We start from the raw sequence: 22202 nt of genomic DNA, 5'->3' as shown, positions 1-22202 counted from the left end.
AAAACGGACTTTCAACCAAACTTAAGGATACATATTATCACTGGTCGTAGACGGAGGGTGATGTCTCTATTTTCGATTAATATTGCATATACTTTGTGTTTTATGATTAAAAACGATGATCATAACTCGTTTAGTTATATAAATAAGAACGATATTCCTATGTTTGTAAGTATGTAAATGACCAACTATACATATGTTCGAAGATATATATGCAATTTGTTAGTTCTTTGATTGAAAGTTTGGGTTGATTCAAGAACTTGTTAGACTTCAAAACATGTGCAATACAATTATATAGGTATTTCAAATTGTACAATTTTTCATTAGAAAAAAAAAAAAAACCTTGACATGCAAAACGTGTATAAGAATTAAATATTCTTATTCTTGACATTAGATTACTTGATAGATAATAAGTGTCAAGATTAATCTTAACGAATAATAAATGTTAAGAATAAACAAATTCTTGACACGTAAAAAATGTCAACTGATCTCGTATACTTGACGTTTATAAAGTGTTAAGCATATTTTATTTTAACACTTAAAAATTGTCGAGAAAAAACTCTTATTTTTAACACTGGATTACTCCGTGTTTTTAAAAACCAAAAATAAATCTTAAAACTATTGTTTTAAATTTCTTCGATGCTTTAAACTTAACCCTTTTAGGAGGATAAATGGAATCAAAACTAATTCATTTTCACATTTATTTTGTTGAAAAGATCACGGCAACAATTTACAAATGATAGTTTTATTTCTCAATAATTGAATAAAGAGTTTAAGTTCTTCCATATAATTCATGAACAATACAGTTAAAATTAAATTAGCAAACAATACTATTATTCAACAACAATAGAAATTATTGTCATACATATAAAAATATGGGTATCTTTTCTCTTTTATTTTTAGTTTTTAGTTAAAAATAACGTTTGAACAAATTTGTAATTGTTTGAATCACTAACTTTTTGATGAATGATACAAGTGATCTAATATATGTTTGAGTTGATAATTATTGCATACAAATATTCAACTATGTTAGTCTCATAAAATTTTCAGACGAATCTAGTAATAAAATTTTTAAATATAGCAAAATGAACTAAAATATTTATAACATATAGTAAAATATTACAATTTAACAACGATGGACCACGATAAACCAAAATACACTACTATTTGTGTCGACATGTATCATAATAGACATAGATAGTAATCTATCTTAATCAATCTATCATGGTCTATCACAGATAGATTGTGATACTTTTCAATATTTGTAAATAATTTTTAGAAGTTTTGACATTTAAAACAATTTTTCTAGAATTAATATATATATGGAAAGCTAACAATAAAATAAAGAGAAATTATTTTAGCTGCGTGTGATTTTCCTTTTTTAAGTATTTTATCAAAATCCAACAAATATCGATAAGAAAAAAATTTGAAATACCCTTTTTAGTACATTAGGTGGTAGGAAAATTCAAACCACATACCTTCTAATAAATTACATTCTCGTCTTTCGATTGAACTATAGATAATTAGAAAAATGTAATAAATCGAAATAAAGCAACCTTAAAAATGAATTACATTCACCATTTATGAATTTTTCTCTTTTATAGTTTTGGAAGGGAAGATTGTAATTAAGATAGATTATTAATTATTCTCAAATCATAGGAAGAAGAGGCAAAAGGAAAAGAAAGGAAAGAAAGAAAAAGAAAAAGAAAACTCACTTTTGCTTCTCTTTTATCAAAAAGTTTGTTGTAATGGAAAGGATCTTCTTTTAAGCAAGAATCTCTCCTCCCTATGCTCCACAAAATTAAAAAAAGAAAAACTTATAAAGGAAGAATGAAAGTGAATATTCTCATTTTTATTTGATGACTTTACTAAATTTGTGGAATGGAATCAATTAGAATAAAAACATTATGTACTTTTGGAATCATCCCTTCAATTTCTATTGCAAAACACTTGGGAAAAACATCATCCCTACATACATACATGCTCTACAAATCCAACATCTAAATAACTAAACTTATTTGTTCATTATATTGTGCTTTGATTTCGAAATCAAGACAAAGCTTTCTAGGTGCCATTGAGCTGAACTCATTGTATATCCCTATTGCAACGGACGATACATGAAACCGATCGTTAAATGTATGAAGAGGGTTCAAATTATAACATCGAACAAGGCTTTACTCATGCCACATTGAACTAGGTTCGGTTCCTATCGCAAGTGAATGGTTCACAATAATACTCGTTCGTACAAAACATATTAAAACGGCAAAAGTTCGAAACTTTTAAGTCCGAATTTAAGAACCACAACATTTTGACAATTTATTGTACAATTTTCCTTTTTCTTTCTTGCCCATGTGTTATAGATTTACTGCCAAACATGTTGTTGAAGTCAAGATTCTTGAATATTTTTATAGTACCTTTTGAACGGACCTTGTAATTTTATTTATTTTACTTTTTTTTTTGTAAGGACCATTTTTATATTATTATAGTTTGAAAAATGAGAAACATGAAAACGAAATCTTCGGAACCCAAATGAATAGATTTCATACACATTGGAATACTGATTTATTATTTATGTATTTTGTAACTGAAAAGATTTTAGTACAATCTCCCTTGAAATAAGGAAACCCTTTGCTAATAACCAAAATGTGCATCTTAAATTATATGAAAATTGGGTTATGTTCACTATACCCAACCGTAACGAAATCAAGATTATTGAGAATCTAATTACGACAAAATTTTTGAGTGTTCGACGTTCGTGTTTTGGGTGCAAAATTGGATTAGTCCGATCTTCTGTATCTGTGTTTGAATTTCAATAGTTGGTTGAAGTGATTATTTGTTATTATTATTATTATTGTTTGGGTGTTTTTCTATTAAATATATCTACTTGTGTAGCAGAATTTGAATACACACGATAATATATTTGACCGTACACAATTTCTAATAAAAAATTTATTCAGAAATATAACAATTAGACCTAAAATACTTACCACAATGTCAAAAAATATTCTAACATAGTAAAATTTAAATATAGGTCTCGTACTCTATCAGTGATGGATAATATCGCTGATAAGAATAGAAAATAATATACAATATCTCTATTAGAAATTTATCAATGAGAATCTATCCCGATAGAATTTTGCTACATTTACAGTTATTTAAAAGTGTTCATGTATATTGAACTATGAATCCTAAAAGTGCTGTATGTGGTAGGTAGAGAGCTACCACCAACACACCACAGAAGCATTTCTCAATAATAAATGCAAACACAAACACAAATTGATTGCCAATACACAGTACAAGATACCTCAAACATCCAAAATAATCACACATTTAGTGCAAGTTCCTTAAAAGGGAAAAAGAGATCATGGAGGCATTATAAGGAAATAATACCACAAACAAGAGTAGAAAGAAAGAAGCAACACAAAAGAATCATCAAAAAAGCCAATCTCATTAAGTTAAAAGAACCGAGTAGCATATGACATAGCCAATAGCCAATTGCCAACAGCCAACAGCCAACAGCCATGTCATGTGATAATTTCAGGATTCATAAGAGAAAGAAGAAGAAATGAAAATAATAAATGTGAAAAGAGTAGAGTAGAGAGTAGGGGTATGCAAACTGAGTACAAAAAGCTGTATGGAAAGGAAAACGGGGGCGTGTGCAACAAGTAAAAAAATGGCAGAGAAAAGAGAGCAGAAGCAAAGATGGGGTAAACAGATATTATTTATTTAATAATTTTCATAGTAGATCGTACCAATCTTTCTATCAGAACCACTGCATTATCCTACCTAAATCATTGTTCTATGGAGTGTACAAGTTGTGTTTCTGTTGTGTTTTGATACAAAGACAGTGAGAAAAAAACAGACATACATAATCAGTATGAACGGACTGTAAAAGCTTTCCCCTATATCCACTTCTCTATCTTCCTCACTTAAAAATCATTTTTCTATCTTTCATTATTAAATAAATAATATTTTCTTTATTATTAAATAAGATAGAAAAGTGAAAAGAGTTCTTATATGAGTAAACTGATAAACTAATTAGATGCTCAATATATTTTTATAAAATACATAGGGACTAACTAAATCATTACAAGTTTAAAACTATTGTGAACTAAATTACAAATCTATTAAAACCTTTTTTATTTCCTTAAGGTTTAAGGACAAAAAGTGTGATATAACTTTTTTTTTCCTTTCTTTTATTTTCTCTCTCACACAAGTGACGACAGAAATCTTCAGTGTGTGGCTTTTAAAATTATCAGGATCTACAATAAGAAAGAGAGGAGCCAAGTTTAGGTATTTACCACAGCGTAGAAGTAGGCATGGAGAATCACTTCACCATTTCTGCAAGTTTTCCAGTTTCTTCATCAATCCCACAACCAAAGCTCCATCACTTTCACTGTATTTTTAATCAATGACCAACTAATAAGATGAAAAAATAAAAGGAAATGTGTGATGGAAATTAAATATCATCAGAAGCTGATATATTCTTTCTGTTTATTGAAAACTAAGCAAGAAGATTCGTACATGAGCTATGTATATATTTATATACAGTCATTATTGGGTGTGTAGTAATACACAAACTAGCCAAAAGATGCAATTATTCCTGAAAGAATACATTGATGTGTGTAGAGTAAAGGTACTATCATATTCAAATCATAATTAATACAAGGGGAAAGCTAATTTGGTTTTAACTTCTTCACCAGCTAGCAAATGGTGAGTTATGCTAAGACCGACGCTTAGGATATTAATATTCCTCTTCCAACAGTACCAGCAGCCTATTTTTATGTTGAACTGTGGTGGAATATTAACACACCCTTCTTCCCCAAACCCCCAACAAATTTTTGAAAAAAGAAAAAAGAAAAAGAAAAAGACTAACAGTCCTAAGCTGCAGCAAGTATTTTGACTGTAACTTCCTCCAATAGAACAGAGATGTAGCTCTTCAGTCAAAGTTTATTCATTCAAACGCTTGTGAATAATTCATAATGGGAACTCCTTTTGAAGGGCATCAAGATTGCGGGAATCACAGGCTTCCAGCATGTCATTCCTTGATGCACAGCTACAAAACAGAGAAATTCTATGATTTCATATTTGCATTTAAGGGTAAGTGATGCGAGAATAAAATCTCTCCAAATCATATACCTTAGTGAAATTCTTAAATATTGCCACGCATTGTCTGCCTTTGGATTCATGCTAAGTGACCTCACATAGTACTTAATTGATTCCTCATAGAGCCCCTAAAAGTGCAGAAAAAGAGAGAATCAATTCATATTTCCATACAATTTTATAACTGTAGATGAAAGATCCATCCAAGAAACTAGTTATGATTGGTTAAAAACAACCCGAAAAAAATGTTGGAGAAAGAGGACTTTCAACTTTTTGACAATTCACTGAGACAGGAAAAAGGAGAAATAATTAAGCATTGGACATACCTGATTGGCATAACTGATTCCCATATTGGCCCAGGCACGTACATAATTAGGCTTCAAATCAAGTGCCTAAGAGACAAATTATGTCAGTTAATACATTCGGCAGACAAGGCCAAAATAAATCAGAGTAAACATGCAACTATTTTGGCAGAATGCATTAATTACACAATTTGCGATAAGGATAAGGCAAGTTGTTCACGGCCTAATGAAGTTTGGTTTCACATGGTGGCCAGAAAAGAACATCGACTCCAATGAGACCATGACCATACACATGAAAAATTCAACAAAATGTCTCCAACCATATAGTGAATGATTAGGGACGCATAAATTGAGAAAACAGTTCAAACTTGAGTTCACAGCTTCACCACGTGTTTCTACAACCATAGTGTAAAAACATTCAACTCTTTCTTCAAAGTTCAAACCTTAAAGTTGGGAGATTACTGTCACCCTCATTATGTGACTACCTGTTTCATATCATTCACAAATTTGGATGCAAAGGAACTCTCGTGTAATCATCTATTAAAATACATATACATATCTGCACTACCGTAATGAAGAACTTTTGAGGACAAGACAGTATCCTCCCTTTCCTCTACAGTCAGACTTTTCTTCCTTTAACTTATACAGAACTTCCTCTACAGACAGGTTATCTAACTTCCTTTAACTTATCAACAACTTCCACCTTTTTCCCACTTTCTTCCAGGTTAATCACCATTTCCAACCCTAGTCTGTGCAAGTTTCAGTTTCCTCCCTACCTAAAATTTTGAAATTTCCAATTTAATCCTTGTGGTTTGCTATAATCTCTTTTTTTTTTCCCTTACCATTACTGAATGCAAATAGTTCCCTTAGTGACATTTTTGCATTGTAACGAGAAGATGAGTTAGATGTAGGGGATGTGTATGTGTGAAAGGTAAAAAGACCAATTGAATTAGGTTACTCGTATTATTGTTTGAATTGGGTAAATGGTAGATGGATGGTAGGGTTAAATCACCAAAACCCTCCGAAAATGGAAGCGCCAAACCAACAAAATGAATAGACAATTGGAATTCTATCTACAATGTTAACCTTGACTACATAGAAGTGGGTAAAATAGTTAGATTGTTGAACAAAGCATAGCTACAATACATCCACATATTTATTTGAACCTCTCCTTGAACTAAATATAGTTGTCCACACTGATCATCCTTAAACTTTCTTACAATGCCTGTAGTTGAGGTATAGCAGCAACTTAATGACAAGGATGCAATATTGACTAAGTTGAAGTCCATCTGAAATGGGTACACATCAGTCAACAACAGATACGGCCAATAATAAGAATCATGATGTTCAACTATCTGTAGGAGAAAAGATATAAATGCAACTTAAGCAGAATCCTTGTTCATAAAGAAAAGAACTCAGCTAAACATTCAAATGTAGACCGTCCTCATTGGTTTGTTGGGTTTTCCAGATACTGATTGAATTGGTGATGTAGCCAAGAGATTCATCAGAAATGATAACATTGCAGAATAATAGAACTCCTCCCCCTTGTTAAAGATTTTCTCCAATCATAACAGTCACAATCTCTTGTTTGCCCAAAGAATATGTTGTCTATGGGGCTCCTCAAGAGGACCTAACACTTCTCAATCCAAAAGCCAGTAGCTAGTTGGATGCAAATCAATCCCACAATTAATCCTCTCTTCGCTGTTTCTGTTCCTCCTCCAAACACTCACCTAAGGAGTATCGTAAATAATTCAAACTCCATATTCAATACCCTAGATGAATACTGCCAGCTTTTTAGGCAACTATCTCACCCTCCCTCACTCTCACTCAATTCCAATGTTGCTTGTTTGCAGCTTGATGAATAAACAAGTATCTCCCCTCTTCAAGCATTTTGAGAATTAAGACCATTGCTTTTTAAAATAAATTTTTAATGCCGACTATTTAACATTGAATTTTGTTTTTATCGAAAAAAAATGTCAAGCACTAAAGACACGTTGTAGAGAGAGAGAGAAATGGGGCTGGTTACCTGTTGATAAGCTAATATAGCATCAGCGCTTTGAATACTGTTAGCTTGTGTAGCACCTAGCTTGTTCCAAAGAGAGTAATCTTGCGGCTTTAATTTCAAGGCTGTTTGGAAGGATGCAATTGCTTTGTCAAATTCTCTGGACAAATTATAAAGGACCCCAAGTACTATGTGCACATCAGCATCATCAGGAAACATTTGTGCAGCTTCGTTAAATAAGCCAGCTACCTGTACATACAGACAGAAGAACGATGCATAGTTTTAGACCAAAGAGAGAAATGTGCTTGAGGACCATCATCTTAAGTTGCATATTAAACACTCTTAATGCTAATAAAAGTTGTTATCAGAATTATTGCTATGAAAACCCAAACTTCAATTTTAAAAAAAGAAAATATCAAGAAAAGGTGAAATACAAGGGCAATAAAAAAATAAAGCCAATAAATAAAGAACCAGACACAAAAAGAAAAGCTTAATCTAAAAAACATATTAAACAAATTGCTTCTTCATATCTATTTTTCCCCCATTGAATTTCAAAGAGTAACAGAATGAACACCTTAGGGAAGCAACTGAGCAGGGGAAAACCAAGAAAGCCGAATAAATCTTGAACCAACCAAAACTAAAACCAGTTCAGTTCAACAGTTTACTTAGCACAAAACAAAAACCGATTAATTTGGCTGGATTACCCAACTCATCTGCTGTTGATCCATCTCTAAATTCATCTGTAAGGGTTTGTGAACCCTGTGGATACCACTTTTTTGCAGGAAGAACTCTCTCTCACCCTAAGATTCTATTATCTCTACCCCCCACCAAAACACACACACACCAAAAAAAAAAAAAAACAAACAAATAGCCATTGTAAGTGTTAGAATTTGTAGGGCTTTGCCCTTAGAGTATTTTTGGAAAATGGATGGACCTCGGATTTATCTGTGATAAGGTAGACCCAGGTAAGACGGGTATGGTCGTCTATGAAAGTTACAAACCACCGCTTTCCCGAGGAGGTGGTGACCTTGGAAGGACCCCAAACGTCACTATGGATGAGGGTAAACGGTTGTGTAGGTTTATATGGTTGTGAGGGAAAAGAGACCCGATGTTGTTTAGCCCAGATACACACATCACAAGATAGAGAAGAGACATCAAGTTTAGAAAAAAGGTGGGGAAATAAATATTGCATATATGTAAAGTTTGAGTGGCCCAGTCGAAAACGCCACAACATACAGTCTTGTTCAGAAGTGCTAAAGTAGGATGACAATAAACTGACCTTAGACAAACTATTACATGAGGTATCATCATCAAGGATGTAAAGTCCCCTGCTATGCCGGGCAGTGCCAATTGTTAATTGCTTTCAATAATAAGGTTTCTCAATAGTTTGCTAGTTGCTATAACATCCAAGTCCAGATTCTTTTTTTTTTTTAACAGTTAGCACACTGCAGAAATCATTAGAGTAAATGCCAAAACTTAATACCCATGGACTTGAAATTAATTTTTGCACATCAATGAACCAGATAACTGGATTTAACCGGAAGTGTTATACCTTCACCTAGTTTTCTAAGCCTTCACAACATCATCCTAACTCAATAAACTACAGATAGGCACATTTTCCAATAATAAATTTCCCAAGATTTCTAAGTTTGTAATAAAAGCCGAAAGAAGAATGAACACAAATAGCATGGTGCTTACATCAGCGTAGTACAACGAATCAGCAAGCTCTGGTTTTGCTAGTGTTCCATACTTTGGGTGATGCTGTAACCATCCATACAAGTATCTTAATGCAGCAGCTTGCTCTAATTCTGCAGAAATTATTTTAGTCATTGATCAATTTGCTTATTTAAGAAACACACCCATTAAATGTTGAAAAATTAGAAAGGGAGGACAAGGGTTGAACAAAAAGAGAAGACCACAAAGATTAAGGTCTTTACGATTGGCGGAAGAAACAAAATTTTCTTATCGATATAAAGATAGGCGATTAAATCCAATCTCATACATCTCTCTTCATTTTCCCTTAGAAAACATAACAGTTGAGATGTGAGGCCAGGCTGAATCATTTGGATAGAAACCCCTCTTCTTTTCATATTGCATGCTTTATTTAATTCCATTGGTCAACCATTTGAACCTATATATATGATACTACGAGAGAACTTGAACAATAGTCAATATGCCAAGTGGGAAGATGCCTACGTTTGAACCCATAACTTAGGTTTTTGTTTGCTAATCAAATCACCTAGCCAAACCATGGTGGTTACCATCATTCAATGTTTGACACCAAAGAGAACTATCTGAGAATCTAATCTTACGAAATTTAACAAAAAAAAAAATTCACTTTCTGACCACTACCAAACCCATATTTAAATTGAAGTCTCTAGCAAAGCTATATATAATTTATATGCGAACTTACAACAAAAACCCAGCCCAAGAAACAACTGTCATTCAGCCAAGATAATTAGAAAAATTGCTTTTAGTGAATATAAATCATATACAGCATGTAACTAGATAAGGAAGCAACAACTGACCATTTGTGTGACTCACACCAAGCGCAAGAAGCACCTCTAAGTTCGTAGGGTCAACGTCCAGTGCCCGCTTCATTGCAGCAATAGCCTGCAGATATCAATTTATATTATATTTATTTGTACAAACAATAATTACAAATCAGAAATTAAACATGAGATGGTACACCACAATACAAGAAGTATAATTGCCATGAAAAGGGATCACCTTTACTAATACAATCAGAAGTATTAGCATTATGAATGTCAGAAAATTTTTGGCAGTAAAAACAACAGGCCTCTAGAAAATGATAGAGCATGTAATACAACTCGAGCAAGCCCTTTTGAAAATTTTAAGATTTCACATACAAACATAGTATATAACTGCTTGTATATAACTGCTTCCCAAGGTTTTGGAAACTCTGAGTCCTAGTTCATCTCATCACAAGAAATTAGTAAAATAATAGTTTTTTGTTGCCTTCTGACTGCCATAATCAAGTGATTTCATAAGAAGATTTGATAAGTTTACCAAAAATGGTGAATAAAAACCACATTGACAAAAGAGATAGTGCTTTCAATCAATAATTTAGTTCACAATCCGGAAGAAACATAGAAGTTCCAGCAAAATACTACTGAACAGTATAAGCAAAAATCTATCAAACTAATTATTCTGTTTTGTATAAAATTTATTAAGTTCCTATTTGATCTTCTATTTCTTGACATTTCACATCCATAATGTCAAATACCCAATTGGTCTTCTATTTCTAAACATTTCACATCAAGAATTTCAAATACCTACTTGGTGTCCTTTTCAAAAAAAAAAAAGAGAAAAGAAAGAAACCTAGTTGGTCTTATAAGCCAAAAATCCTACATCAAGAAAATAAAATACCTGTTGATCATCATCATTTTCAGCATGTGCAATTCCAAGAAGCCTCCAACCTTCCGAATTTTCAGGGTTTTTCATAACTTCAGCCTCTAAAGCAAGCACTGCCTCACTCAGCAGGCCTTTACGGAACAGATCCTGACCTTCCTTCAAGGGATTAGGATGACCGACATATGGGTTCATATCAGAAAAGACATATATCCCCTTGGAAGCATCCATTTTTCCTTTGGCAGCTACTTGTTCATTTACGAACCTGTCAGAACAGAAGAGCACAATGCAGAAAATAATTTATCATTGACAGGTGTTACTGCATTACAATATAGGCGCTTGAAGTGAAACGTCAGACTTACTCATCGTATGCATTTGCCCAATTATCGGCTTCTCCAGAAACCCCTTCTCCAACCTGCTGACCAAATTCTTCCACCCAGTCTTGCATGTGCAACTTGGAAAATTCATTTACCCATGGATCATCTGACACATTTTGCTTCTCTTCAGCAAACTCATCAGCCCACCGATTAGTTTGGTTAGAAACCTGAAACCATTTTTCATCATAAAGTTTAAGTTTTGCAATTGCATTAAAATACCATGATACATGAAAAGCAAAGACCCTTTTTCATAACAACTTTGTTTTTAGTTTTTAGTTTTTAAAATTTATGCATGTTTTCTCCCAATTTCTCCATTACGAAATTTACCTATCTTAAAGAAACACTTGAACCCTAAACCCTAAAGACATAGACCATGTTTAGACAAATTCTAACGACAAAAACAAGATTTTGAAAGCTGTCTTTTAGTGTTCATACTTAGCTTAGTTTTTAGAACATGAGTAGAAAATGGATGAAAGAACATAAGTTCATGAGTAGAAGTAGTATTTATAAACTTGATTTTCAAAAACCAAAAACCAAATGGTAATCAAATTGGACCTTAGTATTTTAATTTCAGATATTCATAATAATTTGGAAAGTGGTAAGAGAATTCTTTAGACAGACTCTGATAGAGTTTTGGTGGGGCGGTGGGAATGGGAACGAGTCTACTTTTCTAAATCCAGGTAGGTTTCCAATTCCACCTAGAACATCTTAAAGGTTCTGGATTTTTCAAAATTTGGACAATTGGAAGCCTGTAGTATAAATCCCCCTCAAGCAAGCTAGGGCTGCCCCTGAGTTTGTCTTTAACTCAAACAATTTTGACATTTCCATCTAATTTTCTCTCTTGGACGAGTTGAAAATTTATATATACATATACATGACACAAATGCCTAACGAAAAGTTTGGCCTCATTAAAAACTTTTGTTGCTTCACCCCTACTTATGGGAAAATTTTCTAGCCCTGACATCCATTCTCTCGTTTTTATCAATGAACAATGAAAACAGAACAAAAAACCAAACAATATCCAAACAAGAAAGTTGCTCATAGAAACACCAACCCACCCAACAGACAAGATTGTGGGGTGGGGAACAAAGGGACGGGATACAACTTTTTTCATGACTTACAAATTCATCAGCCCAGGGAAGACCCCCACTATACTGTTGCTGATACTCGGAAGCCCAGTTATCTGTCGGAGATAAAGAGTTTGGCTTGACTTGATTATCATCAATAATAAGTTCACCCCTACTCATCTTTGAAACAAACTGGAGAAACTTTGAGTTCTGCATCCCAGAAAGTTCAAAGATCAAACATGGTTTTTTTAATATAAAAATGGTTATGCATTATCAAATATTTTTCTATTAAAACTAATTTTACAATGCAGCCAAGCATAGTTGATCAAACCAACTGTTGTCAACATTTAATTATGTGTTGGCTGTTGCAATCTTTTATCAAATATGACAGGAAAATGAAAAGCATTAGATATGTTTTAGATGAATGAAATACTAAAACATGTTACAAAATATCAACCTGAAATTTAGGGTCATTGTTTTCAGCTAACGTATTTGCAAGCTTGCGAGTCTGCTCCATTGCAGATAAGTTCATCATATTACCACCTGCCATTTTTTGTGCCGATCCTAACTGAAACCTCTCCTGTGGCAACAAACCAAGAGAATTACAATCCACGACCATAAAGTCAAATAGAAGTTATTATAATTGAAGTAGAATCACATTAGGCACTGTGCATATATAATCTATTATTGTACTAACCAAGAATGAAGGACATGAGTTTCACATAGAAAGTAAAATGAGGTCCAGTAACACAAAGGCCATAGTGTGTAGTTGATGGTGGTAAACCAAAATTTCTTTTATGAAAACAACTTTCATTGGATAAAGATGAAAGATTACAATGGCTAACAAAACATCCTCAATAGACCTCCCACTAAAGGAAGGATTCCAACTAAGAGAGATGTTTTCTGGCGAATAATTACAAGAAGGCTTCGAAACCGAAGCCCAAAGAGAGACATGAAATCTCGTCCCAGTACCACACCTCACAAGGGTCCCTTTCCTTTCCTCTAAGAACTCTGTCATTCCTCTCCCCCAAAATATCCCACATAATTGCACACACCCCAGCAAGCCACAGAAAACGACCATTCTCTTTAAAAGGTGGATGGAGAAGGAACTCCTCGACTGTGGCTCAAATGTCTCTCCCAGCAATGCTAACACTGAACTCCTGCAAGAAAGAAATCCACACTGTCCTTGTATCCTGGCAATCCCAAAAAAGATGATCCATGTCCTCTTCCACCTTCTGACACAGAATGTAACAAAAAGGTCCACAAGTGTAGTTCTTCTCCAAACCAGCCTATCACAAGTGTTCACACGACCAAGTAATACTTGCCAAATAAAAAACCTAACTTTCTTAGGGATCTTAATCCTTCAAATAATATCAAACATGGACAGCCCAAGAAGGGAAGGATCTAATAACAGTCTGAAGAAGGATTTAGAAGAAAACCCCTCCCGTAGGATTTGGATTCCAAATGTGAACATCCCTTCTCTCCTCCCTAAAAGAGTACCCCTCCAATATAGAAAGCATAGAGGCAACCTCCATCTTTACCCTATTGGACAAATTAGGACAGAATCCAAAGGAAAAAGAAACAGAGTTCTCAGATCAAACACAAAATCAGAGATGGGACAGTTTTTAAGTGAAGAAAGGTGATACAGATAAGGAAAAACTGTAGAAAGAGCACCATCTCCCGCCCTCTGATTCTCCCAGAAATATGTATCCCTAGGATTTCCCACAACACACCTCACAAAATGAGAAAAGGTAGGAAGCTCGAACTATATATCTTTCCAAGGGTTCTGCTGTTCCAGTGTGCGCCTTTAACCCCTTTCACCATCCATTCACAAGGGTGGTTACCATGCTTACTTGCCACAATCCTATGGTGGTAAACCAAGATATAAACTGCCAAAACAACTATTAAGAAGCCTTATCAATGTTACCATAGTCGAAACATGAAAAATCAAATAGGCATGGCTTAAATAACTCTGTATGACCATCTAAAATGCTAAAATAACTCTGTATAACCAAGTCTACAGGCTAAACCTCAAAATTGATCCAACAGAAACTTATGTTTCTAATTTAATAACCACCAAGGATTATAAGCTTACAATGTGATGTCTACCTAATGACAGATTGACAGTTCCATGATTATCATTAAACAATGCATTGTCATTTTTTTTTCTTTTCCTTTTGAGTAAAAGAAAAAACAAATGATTCAGTTGATCACTCTAATTCAAAGAATGAATTATAAACTGATTATTAGAAAGCTAATAAACATAACAGTCGCAGATCATGTAATACGGATAGATCATATGAAGATCAGTGTTATAGTTGCAACATGTAGGACAAGCTACAGCTCCTTACCTGCTCAAACTCAGAGGCCCAGCCATTGGCACCATATTGTTGTTCAAAGGATTGAGCCCAAGCATCATGATCAGCAAACTTTTCCCTGTTTAGGCTATATTCAGAAGCCCACCCATCTGCAACATGACCACCAGGTCTCTGGAGAGCTTGAGATTCATTCCAATAATCCTCCATCTCACGGAACCTACCAGGTTGAGGCCCCCCAACCTGTTTACTGGTGTCGATGTCCAAGGAAGATAGAAGTGCATTTAACTGAAGGAATTGAAATCAAAGGAACTCATATAAGTTTTCATTTACAATTTACCAATTGAATTAACAGAAAGTTGGTATGTGATCCTTCTCTTTGCAACACAACTGGAAGAATCATAAAAAGGTACAATCTCTTTTCTTGAGAATATAGTTCTTTTTATGAACACAACTAGAGGATGACTCTTTTAATACATTTGGTGTCTAGGGCCAATGACTCCCCCTTTTCATGTACTTGTTTTGCCATTAATGAATTGTCTCTTAACTAAAAAATCATAAATATTTCAAGCAACAATAAATTTTCAAGATCTGTAGTTCATTCTTTCAAGATAAAGGGAATTAGTGTTTCTTTACCCACAAAAAATAAATCTGTAAGAAATATAAAATAAAATGAGAACATGGAGTTGAACAAAATGGGAAAAGTTGAGAGCTACACATGAGATGAGAGCACGAGATATGAAGATGGTGAAATCCTATTGCACTTAAACTAGTGGTTGGATAATGCTTGGAAATTTGGTATGGTCTGTATAGAAAAATTAACAACATGCTTTCTTACGAAAGGGTACTAAAGATAAAATTCTCAAAACCTGTGCATTTATGAAGTCTTCACTCTTATCTGCAAAAAAATGTCGAGCCATTATGCTGCTACGATCTCGTATACATTGTTTATCACCCTCAGATAGTCCCAATAAAGGCAGAGGGGTTGGATGAAAAGGTACTCCACCACGGCTACTCTCTACAAATGAGTGCAAAAAGTTTGACAGCACTCTCTGTGGTGGCCCTGGTTACAGTAAAGGTGAAGTTAAATATTAAATTCAAGCTCTAACACAAATAGATGTAATGTCACATAGTCAAGGTTAAATGTAAGAATTTTGTGATGTACTAAAAAAATCTTCTATTCTTCAAGGCAATAGTGGTTGAAAATTCTGCATATTTCTTAGTATTATTTAGGTTTGCACAAGAGGACCCAGCCCAGACACAAATTTTAATTAGGCTTTAGTCTCTAAATGAAAATTTTAGATAATTCAAAATGAAATTCGGAGATTGGAAATTCAACCGTTGTCTCAACTGTTGTTGATTCTTGCAAATATATCCACGAATTAGAGTTTCAAGACTATGATCTGGAAGTTCTTCAATTAAATATACTACACCGACGAGATATTGCACCAACTAGTATATACAAGTATGAAGTATCTTCACAAGCCAAGTTATGGACGAAAGGCCTTCCTGGTCAAAAACCCAGAACTCCATGTCTCTAGCTAAACTAAATCTTCCCATTCATCGAACTGCACCTTGGGGTTCTCTTAATTTACTTATGGCTTTAAGTAGTTGAGTACAAGTCCTGAACTAGGAACCATGTGTAACACCCTAGGCCCAAGATTTGGAATTCGGATCCCCAACATTCTCCTGATCCCCTATGACCTGGCAACATCATCCTTATTTGTCTTAAAAGTTTATTAGAGTGAAAATTGTCTCTACAAACCAACACGAATTTTTTCGACATGTTTTGTCCTCACTCACATGCAACCTAGGAAAATTCTCAAGAGATCACCCAACATAGAATTGCTTCGAGCTAAGCACACTTAACTTTTGAATTCTTACGATCAAGCCACCGAAAAGGAAGATGCACCTTGTTGATATAGAAAGTAACTTTTAATTATTTTAAGTCCTTCTTAACCTTACTTTCACGTAGGATCTCTCTCATTCAAATATGATATTGGTTGATTCATGTTCCCTCCTAAACTCAATGGCGCTATACCATGAACTAACGGACAATGAATGTTACTAAACTAAAATTTTGCTGTCAACACCAGTCCTTTGAACAAGGTTTCACAGAAACAAAAAAGGCACTACCAACGATGACAACCATCCAGAATCTTAAAGAAAGCCTAATGAGGAAACTTAGAAGTACCATCCAAAATCGGTTGATGCTGAGAAGCAGGTACTTGGTCATAAATTCGATCAAATTCAGCAAGACTTGGTTGCATTTCCCTCAAGTGGGCAGGAGGAGGACCAGCCTGTACCTCATTCCATGCAGAGGCGAGACCAGGATCAGCAGCCGAGTGAAAGGCATTCAAAAAATTTGACGCCTGACATTAAGCAAAACAGAAATAATCAGATAAGTTCAAAATTCCATGAGAATTCCGAACAAAACAAAAAAAAAAACACAAAGAGAACCTGCTGATTGGGTTGAAGCGGTGGGTGATCAAACTCAGACCCAGGAAGCTGCCCATGAGTCTCAGGGGCAAAAGGCCTTTCAGGACCTGTGAGTTGCGATGTAGGAATTTCCCGTAACCTTTCCTGCTCAGAATATAGTTCAAAACATAAGATGAAAAACCAATCTGATTCCAGGAGGCACAAAAAAAGACGGCGAATTCATGAATTAACATATCAATATACTAAAAGAAAAAAACACACACACACACAATACCAAAGAACCCCAGATAAAAGAAAGCAACAAAAAATATCAAATGGAAACCCAACCTGGGTCTTGGAAGAGGAGCCAATTAGAGCGTTGGCAAGAGCACCGAGTGGGTTAGAAGAAGAAGAACCAGGAGCAGCACAATCAGCTCCACCAGTAACCAAGTCACGCATCGCCATATCTATCGATTAGAATTTTCCGTTAGCTGTTTCAAATTGCTCCCTTTTCCCAAGAACTGGAATCGATTACGTAAGTAGAGGTTGTGTTTTGAGGTGAAATTGCAGGGAAAGACGATAAAGGGATGGGCTCTGGGTGTGTTTTGTTTGAACACTTAGAGCCACAATTGCAAATTGCGAACCTTCCCTGAGGACTGGAGCCGAGTCCACCAAAATTAAATTAAAAAATGAACATCTTTCTTTCATTCTTTCACCGCCATAGTTAAGAAGTTCGAAGAACATCCATCCAATCCCTAAACCAAATTGGATAATTATGTGTTTTAATCTCGGATTAGGAATATAATAAATCATTTTTCTACTTCTAAAATATTCCAACTTCCCATAAATATTTTTTAAAAAACAATATATATTATATTAAAGCTTTATTCAAAATAAATTTACAATCAAATTAAAATGTGAATTACATTAACAAACATTAAAATTAATTACTATTTCTTTTCTTTCTTTTTCTTTTTTTTTTACATCCTACGTTTCTTGGTTTAGATATTAAATAATGTAAAATATATAATTTAAGTTACTAAATAAATTTGAAGAATTAGAACAACTTAAATACGGGTGTTTGAAAAATAGCAAAAATATTTATGATAATATGATACATGTCACCACATTTTTTAAATTGCAAAAGTAACAAATTTAAAAATGGATAGTCCTCTGATAATTACCTAATGTATCTAATTACTTGTCATATTTGTTATATTTATGATATACAAAAAATATGTGCTATTGGCTATTTTTTTTCTAAATTTTTTTGTCATCCGATAGAATTTTCCTAAAATTCATTAAAAATATAAAAGAGTATTATGATAAATTGAATTCAAATTTCATTTCCATGAAAATAAACACATGAGAATTTTACCATTTCAACCCATTTTTTTATGTCATTTTTCCCTTCTTGGTGTTTATTATACTTTTTCATTGTTTTATAACTTTTGAACCTGATTTTATTCTTTTATTCTATGGACAGTAAATATTTTGTAAATTTTCTATTTTTAACCACTTGGGTTTATCTAATATTTTTATTATTATTTATTTTAAATAAATATAGATGGTAACATTCAAAAGATAATAATTTTGATATATTAATTGTTTAAAGAAAGAATTTTCATATATTATATAAAAATGTCTATGGAGACAAATTTGAAAATGTTGAAAAGTTTTCAACAATCATGTAATATTGTGTCAAACTTTAGCCTATTAATATAGAGACCCCTTTGGTAAAAGGGCTACATTTGGGCTATTAGAAGTTGGGCTAATTACTTGCCCACATGGGCTTTGGTCTCTTTTTTGAGTTATTGTACACTCCAAGGTGTTCGAACAAATATCGATTTATATCTACGAGATTTAGGACTTATATCAATTTAAACCTTAAACTAATAATTGTATTTATTTTTAAACTTTCATAAATGCATCAATTTATACTATAAACTAATTTCATATATGTATCAATTTAAACATAAGTATATCCAAGTAAAACATAATCGATGGTCTAAATATATTGAAATATTTATAAAAGTTTAAGGTCTAAATTGGTACAATTACGAGTTTGTAGTATAAATTGACACATCTTCCAATGTTTAAGATTTAAATTGATACAATTATTAGTTTATGGTTTAAATTGATGCAAACCTCGAAGTTTATGAGTATATAACACCCCGAATTTAACAAGAGGACATGAATGATCCAATATCACATTTGAATGAAATGAATCCTAATGAGAATATGAAAATAAGGTTAAGAAATGCTTAAAAGAATTAAAAGTTAATACTTATACCAACAAAGTGTACATTTTTTTTCGGTAGCTTAATCATAGGAACTTCAAAATTAAGTGTACTTAGCTCAGAACAATTATATGTTGAGTAACCTCTTGGAAAATTTCCTACCATTTTCACTCCAATAAACCTTTAAGATATTGAGGAAAGTTAACAAATTTATTTATTTATTTTTGCATTTTTTAACAAATTTATTTATTTATTTTTGCATTTTTTAACAAATTTATTTATTTATTTTTGCATTTTTTAAGTTAAGAAAAGTATACTAAAATATCATATTTACTTTAAAGTAATAATCCATTGAAAAAAGTATTAGTTGACTCAAATATGGTCCTAATTATTTTAAGAAGAAATAAAATAGTAATTTATGAAAATTCAAAGAAATTGTAGTATTTATGTAACGACCCGAACTTTTAAACTAAGTCAAGGTCATTACTCAAAAGATAAACATCAAAAGACATTTTTTTGAAAAGAGGATAACTAAAATCTTTATAAAATTAATATCAAGACGTTCACAAAAACATAAGATTATCAAAATTAACAAAAAATAATTTGAAAAAGTGACCCGATGATTGTAACAATTTTAAGTAACTCAAATCAAATAAATAGGATAAAATAATCAAGTAAAATGGTTAAAATTTTAAAATAAAAGATATATAAATGAGTGCGGAAGCTGAAATGTGTCTCCATATGGCATGCGATCCCTCGCTGTTGCTCGCCAGCTTCTTAAGTTCTTTACCTTAGCCTTGAAATATTAAACATAGGAAAGAGTGAGTATATAAATATATTCAGTAAGAGACCCACTACTAATCCCGCTAGGTGATCTGTTAACTTTCCATTAGAAACATAATCATAACGTTGTGTGTCAAATGGAGCACACCTGAGTGAGTGAGACCGTACGAACACTCCTAAATCGTACGAGTGATCCCGTAGGAACACCCCTAGTCGTGTGAGTGACCCCATAGATAGGACCATAATACATGTTATTGTGGGGTAAAAAGCTTAACAAACAGAGTTAACAGACACCAACATGTAACATCATCATAAACATCATAACATGACATAAATATTAATCATAATGTCCTTATTCATGTGATTAATATATCATGTATCATAAACATCATAAACATACCAGTCATCATCGTCAATCATAATATCAATCATCATCATCAATTATAATATCAATCATCATCAACACAATATCAACCATCATCTATAACATCGCATTATGCATTTTAGCTACCATCAATGCATAATCGTAAATACATGCAGTCTCTTAAATTCAGTTAGAAGGTCTACTAGTAGAATCTCTTACTTGGATATTAGCTAAAAATATTTATTTGCTGATAGTAATTTCTCAATTAAAGCAGATCCAAACTTAACCAAATGGAGGTTGAAAAATTGTCTAAACCTTGATGAGAAAATTCATCAATTCTTCAAGTTTTGCCAAAGGGACCAATCATAACTAAAACTGGTGAGGCGGCGGGAGAAGGTTATCTTAGTAAAGAAGATGAAGTACCTTTCTCTTTTTCCTTTCCTTTTTAACTTAAGCATTCAAATGCTATTTATAAACCCAAATAATAACAATAATATTTATTATTATTATTTTCTTTTTCTTTTAGGATATAAATATGATACCAAAATATACATATATCTTTATTCTCATTGTATTTCTCCAAAATAATTAATTATCTTCCACAATAATTAATTATTATTTATCTTCCTCTAAAATAATTTCCACAATAATTAATCATTATTTATCTTTCTCTAAAATAATTAATTATCTTCCACCATAATTAATCATTATTTATCTTATTACAAATAATTATATTTTCCCAAAATATAATTATCTTCCTTTTTCTCCCTTAATAAATATCTTTTCTCCAAAATACAATTATCTTTTCTTTAAATAATTGTATTTCAACAAATATAATTATCTTTTCCTTTAATATAATAATTATATATATATTTCCACATATACATATAATTATCAAATCTCCAACAAAATTTCAATTCTACAAATTAATTAAATAATATTCATAATTATTTAATTTAACTTCAACACACAAAAAAATCCACAATTTTACTTAATCCTCTGAACCTACCATTTAATCAAAATCTCAACAAACACTACATGTCGAAACCTCTAATTAGTTAAATATTCATCCAACAAATATTTAATTAATTTCAATTCTCACAATATCAAATAATTCTCATTAAATGAATTCAAAATAACGTTCAATAAATTAAATTTAATTAAATAAAATTAAAATTACAATTTCGTAAATATGATACGATACAAAGATAGTATTCATTTATAAAAGGATACACCGTTTTATTGTGTAATGAGAAAGTTAAGCTTATTAATTAACAGTAATGATTTCAATTACATCATTGATTATTTTAAAGTAATTGTTTAAAATGTTAAATACAATATGTTTTCTGACTTATAACTCTAATTTAACCTATCTAGATTATTGATTTAAGTATAAGAGTATTTGATAAATAATGTGGTGATAATTATTAATCAATTTGAAAAGTTAGGATATTTAATTCGGTTGTATATGAATATACTATATACAAAAGAAATACTAATTTGTAAATGATAAAATTGAAATCTTAAATCTAATCTTATGAAAATATATTTTTAAAAGATAAAAGATAAATAAATAAATAATATATATACATATATATATGTATGTATATCTAACTCTCTTCAAATATTTTCGAACGATAAAATAAATAAAGAAAAATTAAGATGCATATTGTATTTGGAAAATTTATTATTATTGACAATAATGTGGTGATAATTATTAGGGATACTTTTAAGTTTTTATTAGTTCTTCTGTCAATGTCATTATCGTAGATGTTGATAAAAGCTTATTAGCATCGATGATTATTAGGATCCAAAATTTTACTATATTTTATAAATATTTTTGTTCACTATATTTTGCTATT

The 22202-nt window shown here is 32.3% G+C and overlaps 1 protein-coding gene across 2 annotated transcripts; it reads right to left on the bottom strand.

Annotated features, from left to right (window-relative positions):
• Positions 1 to 4578: 4578 nt before the first annotated feature.
• Positions 4579 to 17715, bottom strand: LOC103490975 (peroxisome biogenesis protein 5). 2 transcript variants are annotated; one of them, XM_008450744.3, is made up of 15 exons: positions 17302 to 17715; positions 16996 to 17118; positions 16730 to 16907; positions 15405 to 15598; positions 14572 to 14823; positions 12678 to 12800; positions 12275 to 12430; positions 11139 to 11320; positions 10795 to 11041; positions 9933 to 10017; positions 9103 to 9212; positions 7429 to 7653; positions 5427 to 5492; positions 5137 to 5231; positions 4579 to 5053 (listed from the first exon to the last, which is right to left on the bottom strand). In XM_008450744.3, exons 1-15 carry the CDS (start codon positions 17416 to 17418, stop codon positions 4975 to 4977), a joined length of 2232 nt encoding a protein of 743 aa, XP_008448966.1. In that variant the 5' UTR covers positions 17419 to 17715; the 3' UTR covers positions 4579 to 4974. The 2 variants fall into 2 exon arrangements, with proteins under 2 accessions (XP_008448966.1, XP_016900629.1); XM_017045140.2 differs by lacking the exon at positions 12275 to 12430 and having other exon boundaries at positions 17302 to 17660.
• Between the last annotated feature and the right edge of the window lie 4487 nt (positions 17716 to 22202).

This window comes from Cucumis melo, chromosome 6, assembly GCF_025177605.1.
Source record: "Cucumis melo cultivar AY chromosome 6, USDA_Cmelo_AY_1.0, whole genome shotgun sequence".
NCBI lineage: Eukaryota > Viridiplantae > Streptophyta > Magnoliopsida > Cucurbitales > Cucurbitaceae > Cucumis > Cucumis melo.
This window is presented reverse-complemented; position numbering and strand designations above follow the sequence as displayed.